The sequence below is a fragment of the Saimiri boliviensis genome, chromosome 3 (assembly GCF_048565385.1).
Source record: "Saimiri boliviensis isolate mSaiBol1 chromosome 3, mSaiBol1.pri, whole genome shotgun sequence".
Taxonomy (NCBI): Eukaryota; Metazoa; Chordata; class Mammalia; order Primates; family Cebidae; genus Saimiri; species Saimiri boliviensis.
In genome coordinates, this window is record NC_133451.1 from 77,997,135 (window position 1) to 78,022,165 (window position 25,031).

The 25,031-nt window shown below is 35.0% G+C and overlaps 1 protein-coding gene across 9 annotated transcripts in view; it reads right to left on the reverse strand.

The window, feature by feature from the left end:
• WDFY3 (WD repeat and FYVE domain containing 3) overlaps positions 1 to 25,031 on the reverse strand; it is a 292,916-nt gene that overhangs the window by 114,226 nt on the left and 153,659 nt on the right. For 8 of the 9 annotated variants that reach the window (XM_074396388.1, XM_074396384.1, XM_074396387.1 and 5 more), the window contains 9 exons: positions 24,784 to 24,977; positions 17,196 to 17,653; positions 15,658 to 15,741; positions 10,644 to 10,821; positions 9,231 to 9,445; positions 4,624 to 4,736; positions 2,789 to 3,020; positions 828 to 928; positions 481 to 699 (listed from right to left, as the gene is read on the reverse strand). In XM_074396388.1, the coding sequence (XP_074252489.1) occupies positions 481 to 699; positions 828 to 928; positions 2,789 to 3,020; positions 4,624 to 4,736; positions 9,231 to 9,445; positions 10,644 to 10,821; positions 15,658 to 15,741; positions 17,196 to 17,653; positions 24,784 to 24,977 (1,794 nt within the window). The remainder of the gene's footprint in view (positions 1 to 480; positions 700 to 827; positions 929 to 2,788; positions 3,021 to 4,623; positions 4,737 to 9,230; positions 9,446 to 10,643; positions 10,822 to 15,657; positions 15,742 to 17,195; positions 17,654 to 24,783; positions 24,978 to 25,031) is intronic. The other variant, XM_074396390.1, reaches the window with a different exon arrangement.

Below are 25,031 nucleotides of genomic sequence, written 5' to 3' on the forward strand. Positions count from 1 at the left end.
CACTGTAAAGTCATGGCATATTGGAGAAAACTAGGGAATTGGAATTATAAATTCATATGTATTACATCTTAAAGGTAAGTCATGGATAAGGTAATTGAAATGTTATTGTGTCTAGCACAGTGTGGCACATATGGCGGGCAGGTGCTCAATGAATATTAATTAGTTAAGCAGAATTCACAGCCAATGATAATCCTTACCAAAATACTCAAACAAGCAACCTGCTTTCCTAGCAAAAGCTATGATTTCTTGGCAAGCAGAGATAAGTTCTTTTAGGTACTCACTCTCTCCACTGTTTTGTAAGTCTCTTTTGAAAGTGCCTTAAAATGCACTGGTAAGCAATATTCAATATTTCATATAACTTGTTCTATGCTATAATAATTTAAGCTGAAAAGTTATCAGTTGGACTTTTAAAATAAATATAAAAATGAAGTTTTAATACTTCTAGAATTAAAAGAAAAAACAGAAAATGCAAATACTGACCGTAATTTTGGAGGAGTTCCTCTTTAGTGGAAACAATCAGAGATCGGTCTTTTGCTGACAGAATTATGGCAAGGCACACGTAATGTTGCTCAGAAGAATTTGCTCGGCGCACAACGGTAAGAAGTCTGACAGGGTGGCTATTTGGAGGAGAACTAAAATGTTCAATACAAAACCAGCTAGAGTAGCTTAAGCCAGATGGAGGAGGGAAGAATCTTTCCCCTATGATAACAAAAAAAGTTGGTGTTGATTAATATTTATATTTTTAAAGATGCCCACAAAAGCATATAAACTCTAAATTAAATATAATGTACTGGAAATATCATAAGCAGAAAGAAAACATTACTTACCAAAACCAATACCACTGACGACAGCCCCATCATTAAGACCTGTTGTGACGGCATTATTTGTAGGTGCATTATGAGGGGCCAAACTAGGCAGAAACAGACAGCTATTAAAGAAAAGACAACATACATATTAGAGATCAAGACTTTATCCCTTAACACTATGCACTTACAACAGTGAAATAACTGCCAGTATTTAACGGTAACTAGACACAAGATCATGGAATAAATCTGGAAGCCCTGACTTCTTTCAGTTATGTAATGATTTCAAGAGATACAACTGTAAAATCTCCTAAAATAACATTTTTAATTTAAATTTTTAAAAAATTAAGGTGTAATATGCACATGGTAACATACGCTAATGTATAAACCCAATCAAGACATTAGATCAATTTCATCACTGCAGGAAAATTCCCCTGTGCCCCTTTCTAGTCACTCTGTTGTTATCAGTGATCGTTTTTGACTATTCCCAATCATGTTTTAATTGTTTGATAATGACCCATGATAATATTCTTTTTTTTTTTTGAGAAGGAGTTTCACTCTTGTTACCCAGGCTGGAGTGCAATGGCGCGATCCCGGCTCACCGCAACCTCCGCCTCCTGGGTTCAGGCAATTCTCCTGCCTCAGCCTCCCGAGTAGCTGGGACTACAGGCACGCGCCACCATGCCCAGCTAATGTTTTTGTATTTTTAATAGAGACAGGGTTTCACCATGTTGGCCAGGATGGTCTCGATCTCTTGACCTCGTGATCCACCCGCCTCGGCCTCCCAAGGTGCTGGGATTACAGGCGTGAGCCACCGTGCCCGGCCCAATATTCTTAAAACACAAAGGTTTCCATCAATATAAGAACACCACAAACAACTAGTATAGACAAAAATTATGAATTAACATTCTAAGGCTGGGCGCAGTGGCTCATGCCTGTAATCTCAGCACATTGGAAAGCTGAGGTGGGTAGATCACCTGAGGTCAGGAGTTTGAGAGCAGCCTGGCCAACATGGCACAACCACATCTCTACTAAAAACACAAAAATTAGTCAGGTGTGGTGGCATATGCCTGTAATCCCAGCTACTTGGGAGGATGAGACACGAGAATCACTTGGAACCCAGGAAGCGGAGGTTACAGTGAGCTAAGATAGTGCCACTGCACTCCAGCCTGGGTGACAGCAAGACTGTCTCAAAAGAAAAGAAAAAAAAAAACAATAACAACAACAACAAAAAAAACCTCTAATAGCTAACAGATCTAGCTATTAGATCTATTAACATTTGTGTCTATTTTAAGGCTGCTAAACTTCATGAACTCTTTTAAATTGTTTATAGATTCATTACTGGCATTTCTACTACCATAATCTTTTCTGCTAATTGAAATAATTCACTCATTTGAAGTGACAGTCATTGAATATAGTATAAATTATGATGCTAGGTAATTTGAAGGACAGATGATAAAACCCAAAGAATTTTCAATCTAATTTTAATTTATATATTATCTACACTTTTATATGTATTACATCAGAAGTTGGCAGACTTTTCTGGGAAGGGCCAAGTCATAAATATTTTATTATTTGTAAACCAGGCAGTCTCCATCCTGACTACTCAACTCTGACACTCCAGCACAAGAATGACCATAGGAAATATATATATAAATGAGTGTGGCTGTGTTCCAATAAAACTTCATTTACAAAAAAAAATTAATAAATAAAGACAGTTTGCAAAAGCTTTACTGACAAAACAGATTTGGTCCGTGGGCCTAAGATTTTCGATTCCTATGTCATGTCAATTTATTTAGTATAATAAACATAAATAATTAAATGTAGCAATCTTAAGATAGCATGCCCAAAAAATTCAATCATTAAAAAATATTAAGTATGGTAAAATATATTTTAATCAAGTATATTTAAAACCAAAGATTTATTTGTAAAGGCAAGTATGAGGCATAAAATAATAAAGCTTGGCTTCCTTGCAAATTCCTTACCCAAACCCTTCAAGTGATGTGTCAAATTCAACAAAAGCTGGAGTAACTGATGACCCATGAAGTCTGATGTCATGTGGGGTTGTCATGGAGACCAGACATTTCACCCTGGTTAGGGGTACAGTACTTCCTTCCGCAGATTTTACCAGGCTCTTGCTTATCCGGTAATGGTTATCTTCATGTAAGCTAAAAACATTATCGGTACCCAGACCTTCCAGAGATGTGATCATACTACCTGTAAGTCAAAGAAATCTCTCGTGAAAATGTCATATGGGATTTTAAAATAAGTTTACAAGGCGAATTTATTTTTAAATACCACTTCAGTTTCAATATACAGTAATTTTCTTTTTAAGCACCAAGATCATTATCCAGTTTTAATGTACTTTATTTTTAAACTTAACAGCATGTGTTTCCCTAAAGCAACATGCACCATTGCAGGAATGTTGGAAACTAGAGTATAAATAAAAATAAAAATCTCAAATAACTGTCATGTACATGATACAATGTAATTTAATTATAAATCTCAGTTAATAGTTTACAAATCACATAATACATTTATTTCATAAAACTATGTTTTATTAATTATCTTTGAGGAAAAAGTAAACAATTTTAGAAGCATTAAAATGAAAGGAAATAAGTCATCTTTATTAAAAAATTACAGATAAACGGCAGAAACTTGATTCTTCCATTTTCTCCCCATTATTCATTCTTTCCTTACAATTATTAGAACTAAATACATGATCATAAAGTACTTTAATTTAAAGACTTCCATTTTTATAGAAAGGGTAACAATTTCAAGAATGAAAAGACAAATTCTAAACAAATTGTCATTATCTTTCAAGGGACACTTTACAAATGTAATGAAAAAAATATTCTCTCTCAAGATAAACTACGTAAGCATAGGTAACTGTTTTCCGCCTAAATGTGCCAGATATTCAGGCAACTATAAAAATATTTCAATATTCTCTTAGGGAGAGGAACTATTTTTGTTTCTACTCTTAGCAAAGAAAAATCACAACTCAATTCTAAGAAACTGTGTAAAGTACAAAAATAATAAAAAAATGGCAATAACAAAAAATACATCCGGAAGCTGTATATTAGTTAATATGAAAAACTGCAATCCTTTATATTCTTGAATGTAACGGTGTTGGAAGTCAGAATATCTTAAGGTTTCCAAAACACAAGTACAGTATTTGCTAGTCACTGACAATCATCTGTATGAGGAAAAAATAAGACTGAAATAATGCGTGAAGTTTGTTTAATCTGACTTCAGAACTGTCGCCTGAAAAACGAAAGAGCTGAACTATATGATCACTACTTCCTTCCAAAGTGGTCATCTAACCCTTCTTTTCTCTCAGACTATCACTCGCTACTTGGCTTCACTTATTTCCTTATCCAGCCCATATGCTAGATTAATGTATCAGTTCAACTACTTTTATCAATATTTTAAATTTCCTATCCTCCATGTGTTCCTGCAGTAGTTGTCCTGCAAATCCAGAGCCTGTCAACAATAATCTGATCAACGACTCTTCAGTACAGGCGGCAAAGGCTACTCAAGGAACACAGAGAAATTACAAATCCTCTGAGAAAGAGGTATCTCCCTTCCAAGCCAAGGGTTGTTCTACCCATAATTCCTATCTCTTCTGGATCCTTAAAATACTAATGATTCCTTCTTCTCTCCAGCTGTCCCCTTTGTCAATCAACCCAATCTTTTGTTTCCTACTTAAATAATAAGCCCTTCTCTCTTTGCTTTCACAAACTTCTTGAAATAATGTTCAGCCCCTACATGATTTTCATTCATAAAATAAATCAAAAAGGGGAATTTTCAGTCAGCTTACTTCTCATCTCTGGTTCATAACTCAGTGAACTTGGTTTGTGGACCCTATATTGTTTCAGCAGTTTTTTGTCCCAGGCACCACAATTTAAAGGACTTGCCAAACGTAAAAACTCCCTAAGAAAGAGACAAAGCAAAGTTATTCCTTGACCGAGAATATTATATAATTCATAAACCAAATATTCAGAAAAGGAATTTAATAAATTCCTTCAGACTAATTACAATACAAAAAATGCAAAATATAATAAAACAATATATAGTGTTAGTTTTACATTTAATCACCGTATATGTATCTGCTACATTTTTTTGAATTTATTTTTTAGACAGCTACTTCTTGCTTGAGAATATTATAATTCATACATCAAACATTCAAAAAAGGAATTTAATAAGTTATAACAGACTAATTACAATACAAAAAATGTAAAGTATAATAAAACATATAGTGTTAGTTTTACATTTAATCACCATATAACTATATATCTGCTACACATTTTTTTAAACTCATTTTTTAGAAGTTAATAATATTTAAGAACCCCAATTCAAGTACTTCTAAAACCAAACTCATCACCTTATACCCAAACCTAGGGTTCTTCTTATGTTCTGCACCTCACTGAAATGTGTTTTTGTTCCTTCTCCTTTAACTTTCCACATTCAGAAAATCAGAAAATCCTGTTATTTCTACTCTCTAAAAATATGGAATATGCTCTCTTCTCTCATTCTTGCTTCTACCACCCAGACCACATTATTTTACTATTCCTAAAACCAAGTCTTAATTATCTCCTGTGACAATAATGTTGACCCAACTCAATCCATTCTTCACCACAGTCAGAATCTCTCAGAACTGAAATCTACAGTGTCACTCTAATGCTTAAGACGCTGCGCTGGCTGTCCATTTCTGGTAGGTGAAAACCCAAAACAGCTAGCATTCAGTACCGTATATGAGATGATTTCTAGTGTAAACTCCAGCTTCATTGCTCTCATTTTTCCCCAATCATAAATTCCACTAAAGACATACCTAAAAATTATGACTGCTTAAGAATGCTGTACTCCTTCCCCACCCTGGATCACCATATTTGCTTTCTTGTTGGGGAAAAAAATTCTTTGCCTTACTTTTTCTACCTGATTAACTCTCTTCCATACTTTAACTTTTTTATTTAATTTTTTTTTTTTTTTGGTTGAGCCAGGCTCTTGCCCTGTCACCCAGACTGGAGTGCAGTGGTGTGATCACAGCTCAGTGATCAAACTTTTGGGCCCAAGAGATTCTTTGGCCTCAATCTCCCAAGTAACATGGACTAGAGGAATGCACCACCATGCTAGCTTAAAAAAAAAATTGTAGAAACGGGGTCTCACTATGGTACTCAGGCTTATTTCAAATTCCTGACCTGCCTTGACCTCCCAAAGTGTTGGGATTATAGGTGTGAACCACACTGCCCAGCCTCATACTTTATTTCATTAACTGTCATTTCCTCCAGGAAACCTTTTTTGAGCCACCCTTCCAAAAGTGTAGGCTGTCCCTAAATAAACTCTGTAACACTGCTATTACAGAACTTACCAATGCAAATTTCCTACTTATATGCACATATTCCTTATTAAACTGTTACTAAACTATACATTTTTTAAGAGAATGAACAATCCATATCCTGTTATTTATAACATCATGTAAAAAAAAAAAAAGTAGAATACCTTTCTAAATTTTCAATTCCCTAAAGCAGGAAAAAAATGGCTTAAAAGTTAGGTTTGCCGGTTTTTCATGTAGAATGTCATACACAATTAGTTTACAATCTACGGCTTTTAAGTAGCAAAGTACTTGTACCATCATTTGACATTTTTTTTACGAGAATACACTCACTGTGAAAACTGAACATATCCAGTGACTGATTTTCATTTCCTATTCTATTTAACTATGCAATGTAAGTTATCTAGTAAAATAGTAGCATTAGGTATGGGACAGTGTGTGTCTCTCTCTCTCTCCTCTCTTCTTTCTCTCTCTCTCTCTCCCTGTGTTCCCCTCTCCTCTCTTCTCTCTCTCTCTGTATCTCTCTCTGTCTCTCTGTCTCTCTCTCTCTCTCTCTCTGTGTGTGTGTGTGTATGTGTGTGTTTCTCTACTTTTAATGTAGCAGATTACCAAAAAGGATCAGGGGAAAATCTCAATGCTATTTTCAAAACTTTAGGACTGTGCACACATCCATAAGATGATGGATGAAGTGAGTAGGTCCATCTCACTCATCTTGGCATTATAACGGCTGTGAACTGCCTGATTCAACACCATTTAAAAAATGTTTACTGCATAAAAGTTTCTTAATCAACAATCAGTTTGGAGTCAGTTTTAAAACTTACAGATAAATTTCAACAATTTTTAAGAAAGCTCCTAAAAGTTTTATAAAAGAGGAGTACTCTAACAGTAGAAAAAAATAATAATAACTGAATACAGAGATCTGCTTATACTCCCAGAGTAACAAGATACACAAGTGTATTTTTGTAAGGAGGAACAAGATGATTTATATATTAAACCTGTCTTATTAGGTAATATAAAGAAAAACACAGAAAAAAAGTTTGAAAATAGGCACACAGCAGGCTGGCACAGTGGCTCATGGCTGTAACCCCAGCACTTTGGGAAGCTGAGGCGGGTGGATCACGATGTCAGGAGTTTGAGATCAGCCTGGCCAACATAGTGAAACCCCATCTCTACTAAAAAAAAAAAAAATACGAAAAATTAGCTGGGTGTGGTGGGGGGCACTGTAATCCAGCTACTTGGGAGGCTGAGGCAGGAGAGTCACTTGAACCCAGGAGGTAGAGGTTGCAGTGAGCTGAGATCTTGCCACTGCACTCCAGTGGTGACAGTGCGAGACACCATCTCAAAATAAAAAAAAATAAAATAAAATAAGCATGGCAAATTTCACTCCTAAAATATACAGCATTGTTTTTCTTGCATTTAAAACAGATTATACATGTGTGTACACATAAATATATAAAACAAGTTCTGTAGTAGCAGTGTTATAGTTTATATAGGGGCAGTCTACCCAGACTTTTGGAAGGGTGGCTCAAAGCAGGCTTCCTGGAGGAAATGACAGATATATATATGAATTATTCAAGAAAAATACATATATAAGTACATATTTCATTTTTCTTTTCTTTTTTTTTTTTTTTTTTTGAGACAGAGTTTCGCTCTTGTTACACAGGCTGGACTGCAGTGGTGCAATCTCGGCTCACTGCAACCTCCGCCTCCTGGGTTCAAGCAATTCTCCTGCCTCAGCCTCCCGAGTAGCTGGGACTACAGGCACGTGCCACTAGGCCCAGCTAATTTTTTGTATTTTTAGTAGAGACGGGGTTTCACCATGTTGACCAGGATGGTCTCCATCTCTTGACCTCGTGATCCACCCACCTCAGCCTCCCAAGGTGCTGGGATTACAGGCATGAGCCACCGCGCTTGGCCATATTTTTTTAATGATTCACAAACTGTTATAGCTCCATACTATGGAGTAATATTCGGTAATAAAAAGGAAAAACTATTGATACATGTAACAACTTCTATGCAGCCCAAGAGCATTATGATTAGTGAAGAGACAATCTCAAAAAAATCACATACTGTATAACTTCATTTATATAACATTCTCAAAATCAGTGGTTCCCAATCTTTTTTATCATCAGGAACAGGTTTTGTGAAAGACAATTTTTTTCACAGATGGGTTGTTGGGGTTAGTTTTGGGATAAAACTGTTCCACCTCAGATCAGCAGATTCTCATATGGAGTGCCCAACCAAGATCCTTTGCATGCACAGTTCATGATAGGGTGCACGCTCCCATGAGAATCTAATGCCACCACTGATTTGACAGGAGGTGGAGCAGAGGCGGTAATGCTGGCTCAATCGCAGCTCACCTACTGCTGTGTGGCCCAGTCCCTAACAGGACATGAACCAGTACTAGACCATGGCTCAGAGGTTGGGGACCCCCGATCATAATGACAAAACTATGAAGATGGAGAACAGATCAGTGGTTTCCATGGACTAAGGATGTTGGGATTAGGGGAGTAGGTAAGACAATAAAGATAGCACTAGAGAAATCTTTGTGACATTGTAATTGTGTGGTGATTACATGAATCTACATATGTCATACAATAACAGATAACTGTATGTGCACATGAATACATCATACCAATATCAATTCCTTGGTTTAGATACTATAATATAGTTATGCAAGGTGTAACTACTGGAGAAAATGAGCAAAGGACACAGGAAAACTCTTGATGTATAGGCACAGCTTATGGTGAATCTATTATTATTTCAAAATTAAAAAGTTAAAAAAGTATTTCTTTAAAAAGTTCTTACATATGAAAAGCTATTAAATATGAAGTAAATGCATGACTTTACTCTTAAAGGAAAGTGAGAGCTTGCTAGATTCAAATGAAAGAAATAACTGGACAGAAATATCAAATGATAATTAATAACTAGATTTGTTTCTAATTGCTGTATTTTGAGTTTTTTGTCCATTTTTGTTACATTTTGCCCATAGACAACTGAATTATTATCCATTAAAGCGGGAACTCTGGACTCATAAGGACTCTAGAAACTGACATTACTAATTGTGGACTGTTTGAATATGAAAGAGAACTTACCTCAACACCATGGGCTCCAGGGCCTGAGAGGCTAATCGTTCAAACATCCGCTGCAGAGGTGGGTGCAGTGAGTGGTCCTCATCAGCCAAAGCAGCACTGCACCTCTGCAGCAGTCGCGCATGAAGACCAGCTTCACACATGACTTGCTGGTTCCTTTCTGTGTGAACCAGAGATTGTAAAATATTTGCCACAGCAAGTTGAAGATCCAAAGCATGCTAAAATCAAGAAAGAAATCCACAAAGTTATCCTTAGTGAGACAGGTGACAATTCTTTTCACATTAAGCATCCCTTTTTCTTTTCTTTTCTTTTTTGAGATGGAGTTTTGCTCCTGTTGCCTAGGCTGGAGTGTAATGGCATGGTCTTGGCTCATTGCAACCTCTGCCTCCTGGGTTCAAGTGATTCTCCTGTCTCAGCCTTTCAAGTAACTGGGATTACAGGTGTCCACGACCACTCCCAGCTAACTTTTGTATTTTCAGTAGAAACGGGGTTTCACCATGTCAGCCAGTCTGCTCTCAAACTCCTGACCTCAGGCGACCTACCCACCTTGGTTTTCCAAGGTGCTGGTGTTACAGGCATGAGCCACCGCGTCTGGCTAAAGCAGGCGTCCCCAAACTACAGCCCACAGGCCGCATGCGGCCCCCCTGAGGCCATTTATCCGGCCCCCCGCCGCACTTCAGGAAGGGGCACCTCTTTCATTGGTGGTCAGTGAAAGGAGCACAGTATGTAGTGGCCCTCCAATGGTCTGAGGGACAGTGAACTGGCTCCCTGTGTAAAAAGTTTGGGGACGCCTGGGCTAAAGTATACCTTTTGCTTCCAAATACACTCAGATAAAATAAGTAACTGGCTTAGAGCAGTATGGCAATATCAAAACAAGTTAGGCAAACATGTCCTATTTAAGTTTGCTAGAAGCACACGCAGTTGGACTCTATTCTCTTCCAAGACTTTTGTATTACGTGATTATATGACTAAAAGTAGTTCTATTTTTATAGAAATAGTGGGGATTAGGTCTTCTTAATCATCACCCAAACTCCAGTTCATCCACACTCTTGAGTGCCACAAGTCAAAACAGACAAATAGCTTCAATGTAGTATCTTCAGTCATTCTTCCTTCTGTATTATTCATTAGCAATGTCCAGTGCTGAGTAGGATTTACAAGGAGGCAGAGTTATTCTAGCACCAGAAGTAATCATTTTGGTTGTCTTTGTAACAAATGAACTGGATTCTAAAACATATCTATCTAGCATTCATTATGCAACGTAAGACTCAAATAGAAAAATCCTATTTTTTTTCCTTCACCTACTTTAGTATGCAATATTAACTTTTTCTTCCTCAACCCCCTAGCACATATAATCACACCCACATCCTTTGATTCATTTCATTAAAGACGGAAGGAAACTAACATATCCAAGCTTACTTCTGGCTGTGTCACTGATCCAACAGAGGCTAGCAGGTCTAGCATAGCAAGCATGGCTCCAGGATGAATGATGACTGCATCAGAACTCTGGAGAGATGAAGTTGTCACATGTAGTTTCAGGTCAGCAACATTTTTAGGAGGGTAAACAGGGGGAGTTGAAACAGAATGATATGCATGCCTATAAAAAAAGAAAGAAGGGCAAATTTGCTATTGAATTCCAATCACATTCTCTTTTCATTTTCTTCTTCTTCGGTTACATTCATCCACTGATAACCAAAAAGACTTGTTACAAAACACCTTAAGGTTGGGACAGAAAAAAAGCAATATATTATCAACTCGAGTTCATGTGTGTGTGTCTGTGTGTGTGTGTCTGCAGAACATGTAACTAACAATTATTCAGAGCCTTTATATGATTTTTACCTTTACTGATTTACTACTTGGATTGTTTGATTAAAAAATAACACCTCTATTAGAAGATATAAACAAGTAAAATCACAGTGATTCAAAGCTCTAGGAAGAAGACAGTTCCAATAATATATGCTGAGAGATCACATTAAATTAATTCCCTCAAAGAGATTTCATCTTTTGAAATTACCTATATGTGTTTTAACCTTTCCTTAGTACATGGATAGGGTAACACAATCAAGAACTAACTGGGTCGACTGAGTCAGGATTGGCTCAGAGTCTAGGCTATCCAAGAATAAATATATTAGGCATTATGGGAGTTTTACTTCAGATTATTTGGAATACCTACACCTTTGGCATCTATCGTCACTACTACTGAAAATATTCACTGCAACTTTTTAAAACTTAAAGGCAATTTACAGAACAAGTTTCTATGAATTAAAAAGCCTAGCCATGTCCTGAATGTACACATTTCTTCTCATCCATGATGTCTACTTTCTATTTCATACTACTCATCTACAATTCATGAATTTTGCACATTTTGCATCTTGGCACTAAGAAACAGATGCTTGTGGCTTCAGCCTATGGGAACTCTTTGTTCCAATGAGTTGGTCTCAGCATAATTTGCCTAATGCTGAGCTCTGTCACAGAGAGCAATGCAGTTTCAGCTCTCTGGGACAAGAGCAGCTTGGGAAACAGATGCTTTACATCAGTGATTTAGTAGCAAAGAACTGGCACTGCCATGGTTTTAAAAAAATACCATTCTCTTTTTAACAGAGATTCTAGGAAAGTGTTCAGCTTTACTTATAAAAAGGCACATGGGATCTCCTAGTTTATTTAAAAGTCAGCATGTCCTCTACCCATTCATGTTTTCGCTCCCTATCATCTGCCATTTTTCATTCAGAAAGATTTAATCTCTAAACTTACTAAGAAAAATATTTCAAAATGTGTATTACCAACAGTCATCCTCCTCCTATACTGCTCCCTTCTTTTAAATATTTTGATCCATCTAGAAAAAAGATTCATAATTTATCTAGTATGTATCAGAAATAACCACTAAATTCCAAAATTTCATTAAAAATGTTTTCACTGCATACACATATATGCATAGATTCTAACTGTATATTTTAGTTTGGGCCTTACAAAATAATTTCTAAATTGACCGATTTAATGAGACTTGGATTTAAATTACTGATACACTCAGGGAGAAATCTTTACATCTTTGGACATTGAACAACCTGTAAAGAGTTTACTAAAACAGGCTGAGTATCACTAATCCAAAAATCTGAAATCGAAAGGCTCCCAAATACAAAACTTTTTAAGCACCCACATGGCACCACAAGTAGAAAATCTCACATCTGACCTCATATGACGGATCATAGTCAAAACATAGTCACAACTTTGTTTCATGTACAAAATTAGTAAAAAATATTACATAAAATTATCTTCTGGCCACTTGTATAAGATGCATATGAAACATAAATTAATTCTGTGTCCAGACTGGGTCCCATATTTAAGATATCTCATTATATATATTGTAAATATTACAAAATCCAAAGAACCTGAAATCAAAACACTTCAGGTCCCATGTATTTTGAATAAGAAATACTCAAGCTGCATATAACTATTACAGTAGTAAAATTTTTAAATCTTATATAGGAAAACAATATTCTCAAAAAAGAAATTACATTCATTGTTTTCAAACCAGAAAAATATTGCAAACATTGCTGATATCTAACACATGGTATTTATTAACTAAAATTAGGTGTATTACAATAGGTATTAAACAAAATTTATTCTGACTAAATCACCTAGGTATCACCACAAGTATCACTTTTTAAATTTTAGAGTTATGGTAAGCTCATTAAATGGTTAGTTCTCAAGTAAGAACTAACCATTTGCAAATATAGGATAAAATTACATTTCATAATTTGGTTGCTATTTAATATTTTGACCTAAATTCTCATGTATATTTAAGACTCTTCTACCTCTTTTGGGAATACATAATTAAATATTTAAATTCTCAATCTGCTTTGCTTAAATTATCATCAGGTGTGTAGAAGCACTGAGTGTAATAGATCCCACGTTTGAAAGATAACAAGTATTTGCCGCCTTTTGCTCCACTGCAATTATATTCTGTGTAATTCTAATTATTATTTTGTATTCACTTCTAACTCTGACTGAACACTGTTCAGCTATAATTCTGTTTTATTATTCTTTCTGAACAATGAAAAAGGTTATGAGTTTTACTTTTTCAGATATAAGGTTGGCTAGTTCATTTTCCACGAATTCTTGAAATAATTAGAGAAGAATTTCCTGGATACTACGTGTCAGACAAGTATCACAAGCTCAAAACATCCTTAGCATCTGAGTGTTCCACAAGCCATAAAAACAGTAAATTCTGGTTTCTCCTTTTGCCAACAAAACCAGTATGTTTTGCTACAAGAAAAAGATGTCTATAAGCTGATGTCATTTGTTGAGAGGATCTAGAAATAGGGTGACTTAAATTCTAATTTCAAGTTACTAAACTTGAATTTGTAAAGTAAAAACACTATATTCTTCACTAGCTTATGATTCTTACCACTGAGCAAAATGCATGCAGGCTGAATAGAATGGCAACCTGAAAATGTCAACAATGACCTCAGCATTAGCATGAACAGTATCGAGGCTTTCTGTCCTTGAGGTAATGTCAACTTGTAAGACTCGTGGAGAATTCACATGGATTAGGACTCAATCAACTAGATTTACTGATTTAGTGACAGTTTTTCTTTAAGTCAAAGACTTGGTATCTCTACATGTAGCTGCACTGTAAATGATGACAAAATGTTTTTGATTTAAGGCCATAAGTAACTCTTCAAGAATAGAAAGAAAATGCTGTTTTTGCTTTGTCAAATTACTATTTCAGTAAACAGAAAGTTCTGATGTATTTTTGGAGACGGAGTCTCACTCTGTCCCCCAGGCTGGAATGCAGTGGTGTGATCTCAGCTCACTGCAACCTCTGCCTCCTGGATTCATACAATTCTCCTGCCTCAGCCTCCTGAGTAGCTGGCATTACAGGCACATGACTTGGCCTCCCAAAGCGCTAGGATTACAGATGTGAGCCACTATGCCTGACCCTGATGCATTTTTTTAAGTATCATTTTAATCTGTGTATTTCTATTTTGTGGCATTTGGTTAATACTTAAAAAGGACTAAATGTTCATAACAGCAAATTTTAAGGCTTTACTCATTCATAATATAATCATCATATTTTTAAATTGTGATTTTGTAGTAATTTAAGCTATTTACTAACTGAAATTATTTCTCGTTAGAAATAATTTCAATTAGTAAATAGTTTAGTAAATTTCAATTAGTAAATAATTCAGTAATGCCTTGGGATCATGAGCACACACAAATTTTGAAACACACATATTTTTTACCTCCTTGATTTCTGCAACAGAAAAATACATTATATCAAATCAAATTTATCTAGCTTATCATTCCTTGAATTAGGAACAGCTCTTGTTTAAAAAAGAAATTGCAGTTTTTAAGCACGAATATTCTGAACAATCCTATATTCATTTAAGACTATTCTGAACCATGTCATGGTTTGCTATGCAAAGTAAGCTATAAGTGTAAATTTAAGAGAAGGAAATTATGTCTTTTCCTATACCTAATATTACTATGCAAATATGCTGAAATACAAAATCTGTAACAAATACTTTTGATGTACTAACTCCAACTATCTTCAAGTTTCAAAATCTGAACAACAGTAGTAAGATTAAAACAACAATATAGCAGAACTATATTGGGATTCATGTTTTAAAACCAGCAATGAAAGAATATTAATGTAAGAGTTAAGGACTTATTTTTGGTTATGAGGAAAACAGGAGAAGGAATGAAGTGTTTGGGGCCAACTGCAGACTGTGATCATTTTATGGCAGGTTGCAAATGTAATCTTAAATGGATCCTAATTATACTTCTGTCAATCAACTGCAGTTTTTAAAAATTTGAGAATTTTTTTAAAGGTAATTTAAATAAGATCAACTAGATCAGCTTAGAGATTTACAGAGAACTAATCAAAAGTAAGTACTGGGAGTGGGTTCTGTATTTAGTTTTCCTAAGTTTAGCTGTGAGCATTTTTCATAACAGCAACATATTTCAACTGGTTGAACCTGACGGAGAAAATATACACTTCCTTCATACACAGTGCTATGATAGTTATTTTGGAATAACAGTAAAAACCAATGAATGATCCCAAGAATGTTTAAAGTAAAAAATAAAAATAAAAAAAGTGAAAAGTATTCTATTTAAAGAGACATTAGGTCCACATTTCTAACTTATTTTTAGTAAGACATGCTTTTTCTATAACCAAAATGTGTCGTCAAAAATAAATGGATGACAAAATTATACATGTCCTTTACAGCTTCAACACATTTTACTCTCATGTATATAAGAAAAATTGATATTTTTAAAACCTACCCCCAAACCCCAAAAATATATTAAAAAAAAAAAAAAGAAGAAAGAAAAAAACTGAAATCACAAAACACAATCACCATGTTAACATAAATAAGCACAGAAAAAAAGAAACCCCACAAACAGAGATGGATTTCTCTTATATGATCAGTACCTTTTCCTGGACAAAGCTGGTGTACCCCAAGGAGAGGGGAGAGAAGACTCACTTGTCAGGCAAGGAGGGATCTGTTCTGCACGACTACAGACAACAAAACAGACAGTGTGGTTTAGAGAGGTTAGAAGAAGAGAACACCAGGTTGGCAGTTGGTTAGTTTCACAAGAAATGCCAGCAAAAGTTTAATAAGGAACATCTTCCATATTCAGCAGGAACAAGGAACACGACTACAACACATGCACTGAATGAAACAAGAAAAGCATGCTCACGGCAGATGCTTATTCCATTCATGTTAACATTTAACACATCTGTTAAACAGGGTGCTATAAGCCCTATTTTTAACAAAATGACTAAAAATGACATATTCTAACTAGGATAAGTAGAAATCAAGAAAAAAGAGATTGAATTTGAATACACAAATTTATATAGCTCATTCCTAGAACTACACTTTCCTTTTTTTTCCTATAAGTTAGCAATATATAGTATTTTATTTCAAGATAGGGAAAAACAGAACTTAATTTTTTTGTTGTTGTTGTTGCAGTTGTTTGGATTTTTAATTGTAAATACTGAGGACTAAGAAATCTTTTTAAGAAGCAGGAAACATCTCAGTTGATACTTCAAAGCAGATGCTCCACAGAAAAGGACAAAAATCTATTATAAGTTCTATTCAATGGAGTTACTTGATTTATGAGGAAAGTTCGTTTACTTTATGAAGTAAAACTATGGTAACTGTTAAAAGCAATAATGCTTGGGATATAAATTAGCGGTGTTATTTTCAAAGTGACATCTTCATTGAAAACATCTGAAGCACTGAAAATAAGTAATCTCGATGAAGTGGCTCTCCTACAATCTCCCTTAGAACCCTGGATTTCCCCATCACAGAATCTGTTACAATATAAGTAATTGTTTATTTACGTGTCTATATTTTAGCTAAAGGATAGCAAGGACCAAGACTGCCTTGTACAGAGCTGAATCCTCAATGCCTAGCACAGTGACTTGTCATGCAGCAGGTTTTCATGAAGTACTTAACGAAGGAATGAGTAAATACTGAGTCTGATGGCCTCTTGAACCTGATGGTTCAAGACACTGACATCTCTCTTTGGGAGCTATATCATTTTTTGAGGAGTACGAAATGTGGAGAATGATGGAGTACGTGTCTGGAAATAAGAATAATCATAACGACGTTCTGTTGATAACATATATCAGTAAGTCCAGATGCACCTAAGGTTTTTGAGGCTAAAAAGAAAAAACACAATAGTAAACACTATAATTAAAGGAAAGTTCATAAAAATTGTTCCAATAACTGCAATGAGAACTAATTGAACCTGAATTTACAAATAATACATAGGCTTCCATGCTAAAAAAAACAATACCAGAGTAAGAGTAATGTTCAAAATAAAGTGACACACATCAAGCAAAGAGCAGAGAAGAGTCATCTATTTTCATTTTCTTTTGGATTAACTCATAATGCCAAGTCTTAATGTTGAAGTCATGCTTAGTATACACCCTTTAATTCAGAGGACAGAGCAGAGCCATACCTGTCAAAAGAATCTGTGGCAACTTTGTACAGATAAATAAAAAGTTTACTGCAGTGCCGTAACGTGGGTGACACTGATTCCATTGAGACTACATCTTCCTCTAAAAGTCTTTGAAATGGCTGTGTATTTGAGGGGAAGACATTCATGGCGCTTATTTTTCTTAGGTCTGAGAAGCAGCCAAGAAATCTAACAGCATCTGCCAACTTCTCATACTGAATCTCTGTTTTGAAGAAATGAGAATTGGCTGGCTCGTAGCGCATAGCTGCAGTCAACGTGCAGAACACAGTGTGAAGAAGTTCAAACACTTGATTCTGGTTCACTTTCTCCCAGCCATTCTTGGGTGGACAGCTCAAAGATCTTTCCATAGCAACGAGCAAGGACGTAATGTACACAAATCCTCCAACTTTCCTAAAAACGGTTCTTGATCGATGGCTTTCTCGAAGGACCGCCAGGAGGGCCTGCAGGAAACAACAAAAAAAAGCAAATGAAAAGATACATAATTTAAAAAAAAAACAAAAAAACAAAAAAACAAAAAAACACTAGGCTTGTATATGAAAGCTGTACTGTCTGTGAATATTTGACATGTTTTTGTCATTTACCCCATAAACAGTTTTGCTAATTAAAAAATGCCACAGTAAAGGCTGAAGGTAGTTTTAGGAAACACTGGCACATACTTCTTTGATAGAATAAAGCTACATCCAAACATTGGCTGAAAATCTTTTCCAGGGTCTTTAATTAATTATGACATCAATTAATTCAGTGACTTTACAAAGTAAGTAAAATACATCTTATAATCTAGTTTTGGCCGGGCGCGGTGGCTCAAGCCTGTAATCTCAGCACTTTGGGAGGCCGAGGCGGGTGGATCACGAGGTCGAGAGATCGAGACCATCCTGGTCAACATGGTGAAACCCAGTCTCTACTAAAAATACAAAAAATTAGCTGAGCACGGTAGCGCATGCCTGTAATTCCAGCTACTCAGGAGGCTGAGGCAAGAGAATTGCCTGAACCCAGGAGGCGGAGGTTGCGGTGAGCCGAGATTGCGCCATTGCACTCCAGCCTGGGTAACAAGAGCGAAACTGCGTCTCAAAAGAAAAAAAAAATAATAATAATAATCTAGTTTTACACAATCATGAAAACTTATGACTGTGTATATACAAACTGATTAATTCCAGAAGGGATCAGAGAGAAGGTCAGGGCAGCCAAGATCTGACGTCTTTTGTCTCGTATAAAGTGACCATATTTCTCAAGCTTTAGAAAGTGTATTCACTTTAGAAGACTTATTAAACATTCTATTTTTCAAAATGAACTGAAGCCTTACGGCTAAAAGTATGCTCTTTGCCAAAACAGCTATAAGCTTTAAAAAAGAAAACCTGGTAGTAAATAAGCAAATCAAACATTTACTTTCTGAACTGTCATACTTTTAACTTATGATTTTTTTTAAGAGGAAAAAAAAAAAAAACACAGAGGCATGCTCTGTCACCCAGGCTGGAATGCTGTGGCACAATCTCAGCTCACTGCAACCTCCACCTCCTGGGTTCAAGTGATTCTCCTGCCTCAGCCTCCTGAGTAGCTAGGATTACAGACACACACCACCATGCTCGGTTACTTTTTTGTAATTTTAGTAGAGATGAAGTTTCGCCATATTGGCCAGGCTGGTCTCGAACTCCTGGCCTCAAATGATCCACCCACCTTGGCCTCCCAAAGTGCTGGGATTTTAGGCATGAGCCACTACCCCTGGCTAGCTTATGATTTAAAAAAAAACACACTATAAAATCACACCTAATATTTTATCCGGCACTTACCATGTACTAGGCATTCTAGATGCTTTTATGCACTAATTTATTTAATCCTTTCAACAATGCTATGTGCAAGAAATTATTATTTCCACTTTATAGATAAGGAATTGAGGCCCAATGTGGTAAAATAACTCTCCAAAGACTATAGAACTTACACAACAGCAAAGGTAGAATTTAAACCCAGGCAGTCTAATTACCCTATTCTTACACTTAATCATGACATTATGCCCCAAACAACAATCTGAAATCTTTTTTATGAATACAGTGGACTCCTTTGCCCTGTTTCATTTATTGTAGCACAAACAGTATCTACTATTACTTAAGATATAGTTTCTAATCTGTCCAATCATCGCATTTGAAAAAGTCATTTTATTAAAAAAAACTCACATTTCTAATAGTATCTGAACAACGAAAAGGCTACATACAGGTTGAGAACCCATTATTTAAAGTATTCAGGACAAGAAAAGTTTCAGATTTTGGAATATTTGCATATATACAATAAGTTATCTTGGGGATAGAACCCATATCTGAACACAAAATTCACATATGTCTGTTTTATATATACCTTATACATACAGCCTGAAGGTAATTTTATGCAATACTTTAAATTGTTTTGCTCATGCAACTTTACCATCACATGAGGTCAGGTGTGGAATTTTCTACTTGTCAGCACACAAAAAGATTGCAAGATTTTGAATTTCAGGGTTTTGGATAAGAGAAGCTCAACCTGTATTAATATATTAATCACCTTTTGAAATATACATAAAAAATTATGAAGATTTCATTGTTTATACCTATGCCTTAATATTTTAAAAGTCAGAAAATATACAATCTGTATGCAAATAAAACATAAAAACAATGTACTCCTTCCAACAGTCTTCAATCAGTAAATTTCCATTTTAGTATTTGGTAACAATATAGTTTCCATATCTTGTCAAATTTAATAAACTGTATTACTACTTATAATATCTCATATTAACAAAAGACTTAACACACACACACATATGTGCATACGTGCGCATGCACACACACACGTGCGCACGCACGCACACGCACACACACACACAAACACACACACTCCTTATAACATAGCCTAAAGATGGCTGGAGTAGAATGCCTGGGGTCATATTCTGACTCCAACATTAAAAAGTATTTACCCCAGTTATTTAACCTTTCTGTGTCACAGTTTCCTCTTACGTAAAATGGAAACAACAGTAACTTACCTCAAAGGAAATACAGTAAAAACCTTAGAGAAGTGCTAGACATATAAGCCAAAATATCAATTTTCAAAACATACTGGGAGAAAAATATGACAAGTATTATTTTATAGATGAGGAGGGGTGAGTTCAAAGCTGAAGTAACATGTACAAAATGCTATTACTGGTTAGAATTACGACTGAGGTTAGAAAAAGTGCTGCTTATAAATCTTTAGTCCAATAATTTATACTATGTACTTCTGGAGAGGCTAACCTCCTACATCCTCAAAACTGTTATCTGTTGGCACTCTGAGATTATCCCAGCACTATTTCAGTATTTGAAAAATTTCAAATACCATGAATAATGTAACTTCCCACTTATATCAATAAATGATGATGAGTAGCAAATCCTAAAGTTTCAATGAGGTCTGGAGGCTGCTTGGTTAATCAGATAAAATCAGCTATATACTACTTATATTTGCATAAATATAATTTATACAATTCAAATTTATGCATCGGCAGAATTTCCATGACATGTCATGGAATGTCAGGTTTGTGTATAAATGATTACAAGTTAAATTACATAGGTTTGTGGTATATGTTAGTTGAATGGAGGCACTAAGAGGCAATTCTGATGAAGCAAACATGGAAACTGAAACTGAGAACCCAAATTTTCCCTAATGGCTCTTAACGCTTCTTTAGGCCTTCAAAGCAGAATGCCAGGGCTAGCTCATACCAGCCCTCAAGAGTTCAAGTGCCATATTTTTAGAAATTTTGTAAGTCAGTTGTTAAACATACAATCACAATTAAAAATTAATAAATTTACATCTAAATAAATTTTAAAAACAAAATAATACTGAAAACCCATCAGTTTCTAATTATTTTCTGAATTTTACTATTATCTACACTTTTGCATATCTACATGAGAACATGCTATATAATGGTGTACTACTGTGGATCTCTTCTTAATCCACATTCAGTGCACATTAGTTGATTGAATAGGCCACAATGGGAATATTTATACCCTGGAAATCAATAGATGCAAAATATCATGACCGTCTCCTGCCCTCTTCCAGCCTGAGAACCAATTACTAACATTAACCAGAACACTGCCTCAATATTACGGAGTCAGCCAATTACTTCTTGCTGGCTTTACCTACCAAAATCTTAAAAATCCAATTAATAAGGTACCCAAAGAAGAGAAAATTGTGGTTAAAAAAAGTTGGCAACCTTAGCATGTTTCAAAACCACCTATATTCTCCCAATAATTTCTTCAAATATAAAATGTTCTTCAAAAATTGACATTCGCGTGGATATCCTTTTGGTCTAAAACATATATTGTGGTGAGATTAATTTTGCTTTTAAAATGCATATTCAAAATTGTCATTATACACTATCAAAACATGATGAAATACATAACATAAAGAAATGCTAATTTTTCATTATCAATGAAAAATTTAATTGAATAAAAGTAAAAGAAAATAGAAATAATAATTCCTGTAATGTCTGTAGCTGGAATGGGGTTAAGTAGCAAACTAGAATATGCCACCCCAAAATATGCCACTATGGTATAAGGATTATTTTCAGTTGAAGGCAACTGGGAAGAAGTAGATATATTTGATGAAGAAAGACCCCAGCCTGGAGACAGCAAAGGAATGCACATAACAAACTACTAACTCTTATCTACAATTTATTTGGCTTCCCACAATTTGATGTCCCTAGAGTCCTTTCCCTTTATGTCTTCATTTCTCTAAAAATTTACTGTTGTCTATTGAAGATGCTATGCAGTGATCCCCATTCTCTGGAGTTTTGCTTTCCTTCGATCTAGTTACCTGTGCTCAAACTTGGTCTGGAAATAGTGAATGAAAAATACCAGAAACAAACAATTCAAAAGTCTTAAACTCTGTATTGTTCAGAGTAACACAATGAAATCTCACACTGCCCCACACCACTGTGACTCATCCCTGTGTCCAGTGTACACATGGTACAAAGCTACCTACCCATGAGTCACTCAGCACAGTCTCGGTTATCAGAGCAACTGTGGGGGTTTCACAGTGCTTGTATTCAAGTAACCCTTATTTTACTTAATAGTGGTCCCAAAGCACAAGAGTAGTGACACTGGCACATTGTTACAATTATTCCATCTTATTATTGGTTATCGTTGTTAATCTCTTACTGTACCTAATTTATAAATTAAATATTATCACAGGTATATATATACATAGGAAAAAACATAGTATATATAGGGTTCCATACTATCTGCAGTTTCAGACCTTTCTGGGAGTCTTGGAATGTATTCCCCCAAAGATATGGGGGGACTACTGTATAAAGTGGAGTTCTAAGCCACCTCTTTGAGAATTAGTCATCTTTCCCTGGTTGCCTCCCATGCACATATGAGGTACACATGTTAATAAACTCAAGTTTGTTTTTCTCCTGTTAATCTGTCTTTTGTAACACCGGTGTGTCCTAGCTAAGAACTCGGCAGGTAGAGGAAAAACTATGTTTTTCTCATCCACATGTCAAGGAATAATAGTAGAGGAGGTAGAAGGAGAGGGAGATTGAGTCACAAGGGCCTTAGAAGCAAGATTAAACACAGTTTTTTTTTGTCTGTTATTATTTTAATGTCATTTTAGACTTGAAGAAAAACCGCACAAACAGTTCAAAGAATTCACAGATATCCTTCATAGAGATTCTTCGAAAAATACCGATTTACTTAATTTCTCTCACTTCCCTTTTCCCCTAAAAGCTTCAGTGTATTTTTCAAAAAAAAAAGGAATTCTCTTAATACTCACAGTAGAATGCTCAAAATGAGAAAATTAATGTTGAAACAATACAATTATTTTATCTACAGACCTTGTGTTTTTTCCAAATCCCAATAATATCCTCTATAGCAAAGAAAAATTCAAATTCATGTACTACATTCAGTAGTCACTTCAACCTCTTTATTTCAGAACAGTTCTTAAGTCATCTTTCATTTCATTTAATTTTTTTAATGAGTTTAGGCCAGTTAGTCAATAGAAAGTCTTCCAATTAGGATTTATCCAATGTTTTCTAATAATTAGATTCAGATTATATACTTTTGGGAGAAAAAACTATAAAAATGAGCTGAATTTTTCTGAGTGCTTCATATCAGTAGGTATATCCTGCTCATCTGTCCATCAGTGGCAAAATTAACGCTGATCATTTAGCTAACATAGGGTCCACTGTAAAGCTAGTATTTTACCACTCAAAATTAAAATGTATCTTTTGAGTATACAATTTAAAACTATGCAAAAAATCCCATCAGTTCTAAAACTTTCATCCACTATCTTTTGTAGCCAGTGATGAATTTTACCTGAATCGATTATTATTATGATAGTTTATAAATGGTGATTTTCTTTGACTTTTGACTGTAAATAAGAGCTTTTCCTCTTCTCTCATTTATTTGTTTGGTTGTATTTACTTAATTTCCTATTTTCTTTGATCACTTCTTTACTTTTTAAAGGGTAACTGAAATGTTTTAAGTTCATTTTCTTTCTCTGCCCTAGTACTAGAATCAAGCATTTCACCAAGGAGGCCTGAATTCTTATGACGGAAAACTGTATTCAGAAACCTTGCACCAATCAATAAATTAAAGAACATAAATTTTAATGGACTTCTTTCACTTTATTCATATTAATTAAATATAAGAGCAGGTTTTTAGCCACAAAAAGAGAAGGCTATGTTTCTTCTGATTAAAACAACTATTACTCACAACACTTAAGTTAAAGCGGTCAATAAATGTTAGTTACTGTCATAATATATCTGTAACTTGGAAATTTTTAAAATATGTTATTTAATATTTAATAGTCTTTACTTTTCCATTTTCCATTACATCTTACTTATATTACTAAATGCACTTATAAATGAAACTGAAACATTTGATAATATTCTGATTCTAGAATTTCTTACATATCATTTCTTATAATATCAGTGACTTCAGTAATATGAGAGAATGTGTGTGTATAAATCTGTATAAAACATATGGTACTATGGAAACTATATGGGTACTGAAATCTGGGGTCAGTTTTATGAATTAAAAGTCATGTATGTAAACAATATCCAAGTTATATGATTTCTCTAAACCTAAGCTTTCTCATTTGCAAAACAGGGTGCTACCTACTTTATAGTATTGCTAAGGCGTAAATGATAAAAGCATATGTAAAACTTCTGGTATATTGTTTGATATCTACCAGAATATCCATTACTTACATGCAGGCATGTGTATATAATGCCAAATCTAACATTTCATTTCACAGATGCATAACACTATGAGTGAATTTAATTGAACAGAAAATATATATATTTATTATTTATTAAGATCCTATACTTCTTAAGAGATAATTCCGAGATAAGTCAAGATAATTACTGCAAAGGTTTATCAGCAGTAAGTTAAATATATACTAAAAGACATAAATGACTTGAGTTTTTCCAAATCCCTAATGTGTACAAAGTTGTGAGGGTTTTTTGGTAATTTGGATTTTTTAAATTTCCCTGTCTCTAACTTAAATACAGATCATTTAAAAATAACCACAGATTTTAGTAGTAAAAGAAGAGAAACACATTTATCAAACTTACCCTTAAAATATCAGTCTTCAACTGCAATTCCGTCGGTGGGGCTGAATGCATTAGCCCCAGGAGAGTGCCCATGTCATCGTCCCCATTTGGAGAGAGCACCAGCTGCTGGATAGTCATCAGGGCATGCTGCCGGCATTGAGGGTACTTTACTATGTTATGTGCACATCTTGCACCTCCAAATTCTCGAAAAATTCCTTGAAAAAAGGAGAAAAAGTCCAACAATGGCTACTTTAAAATATCCTGAGACA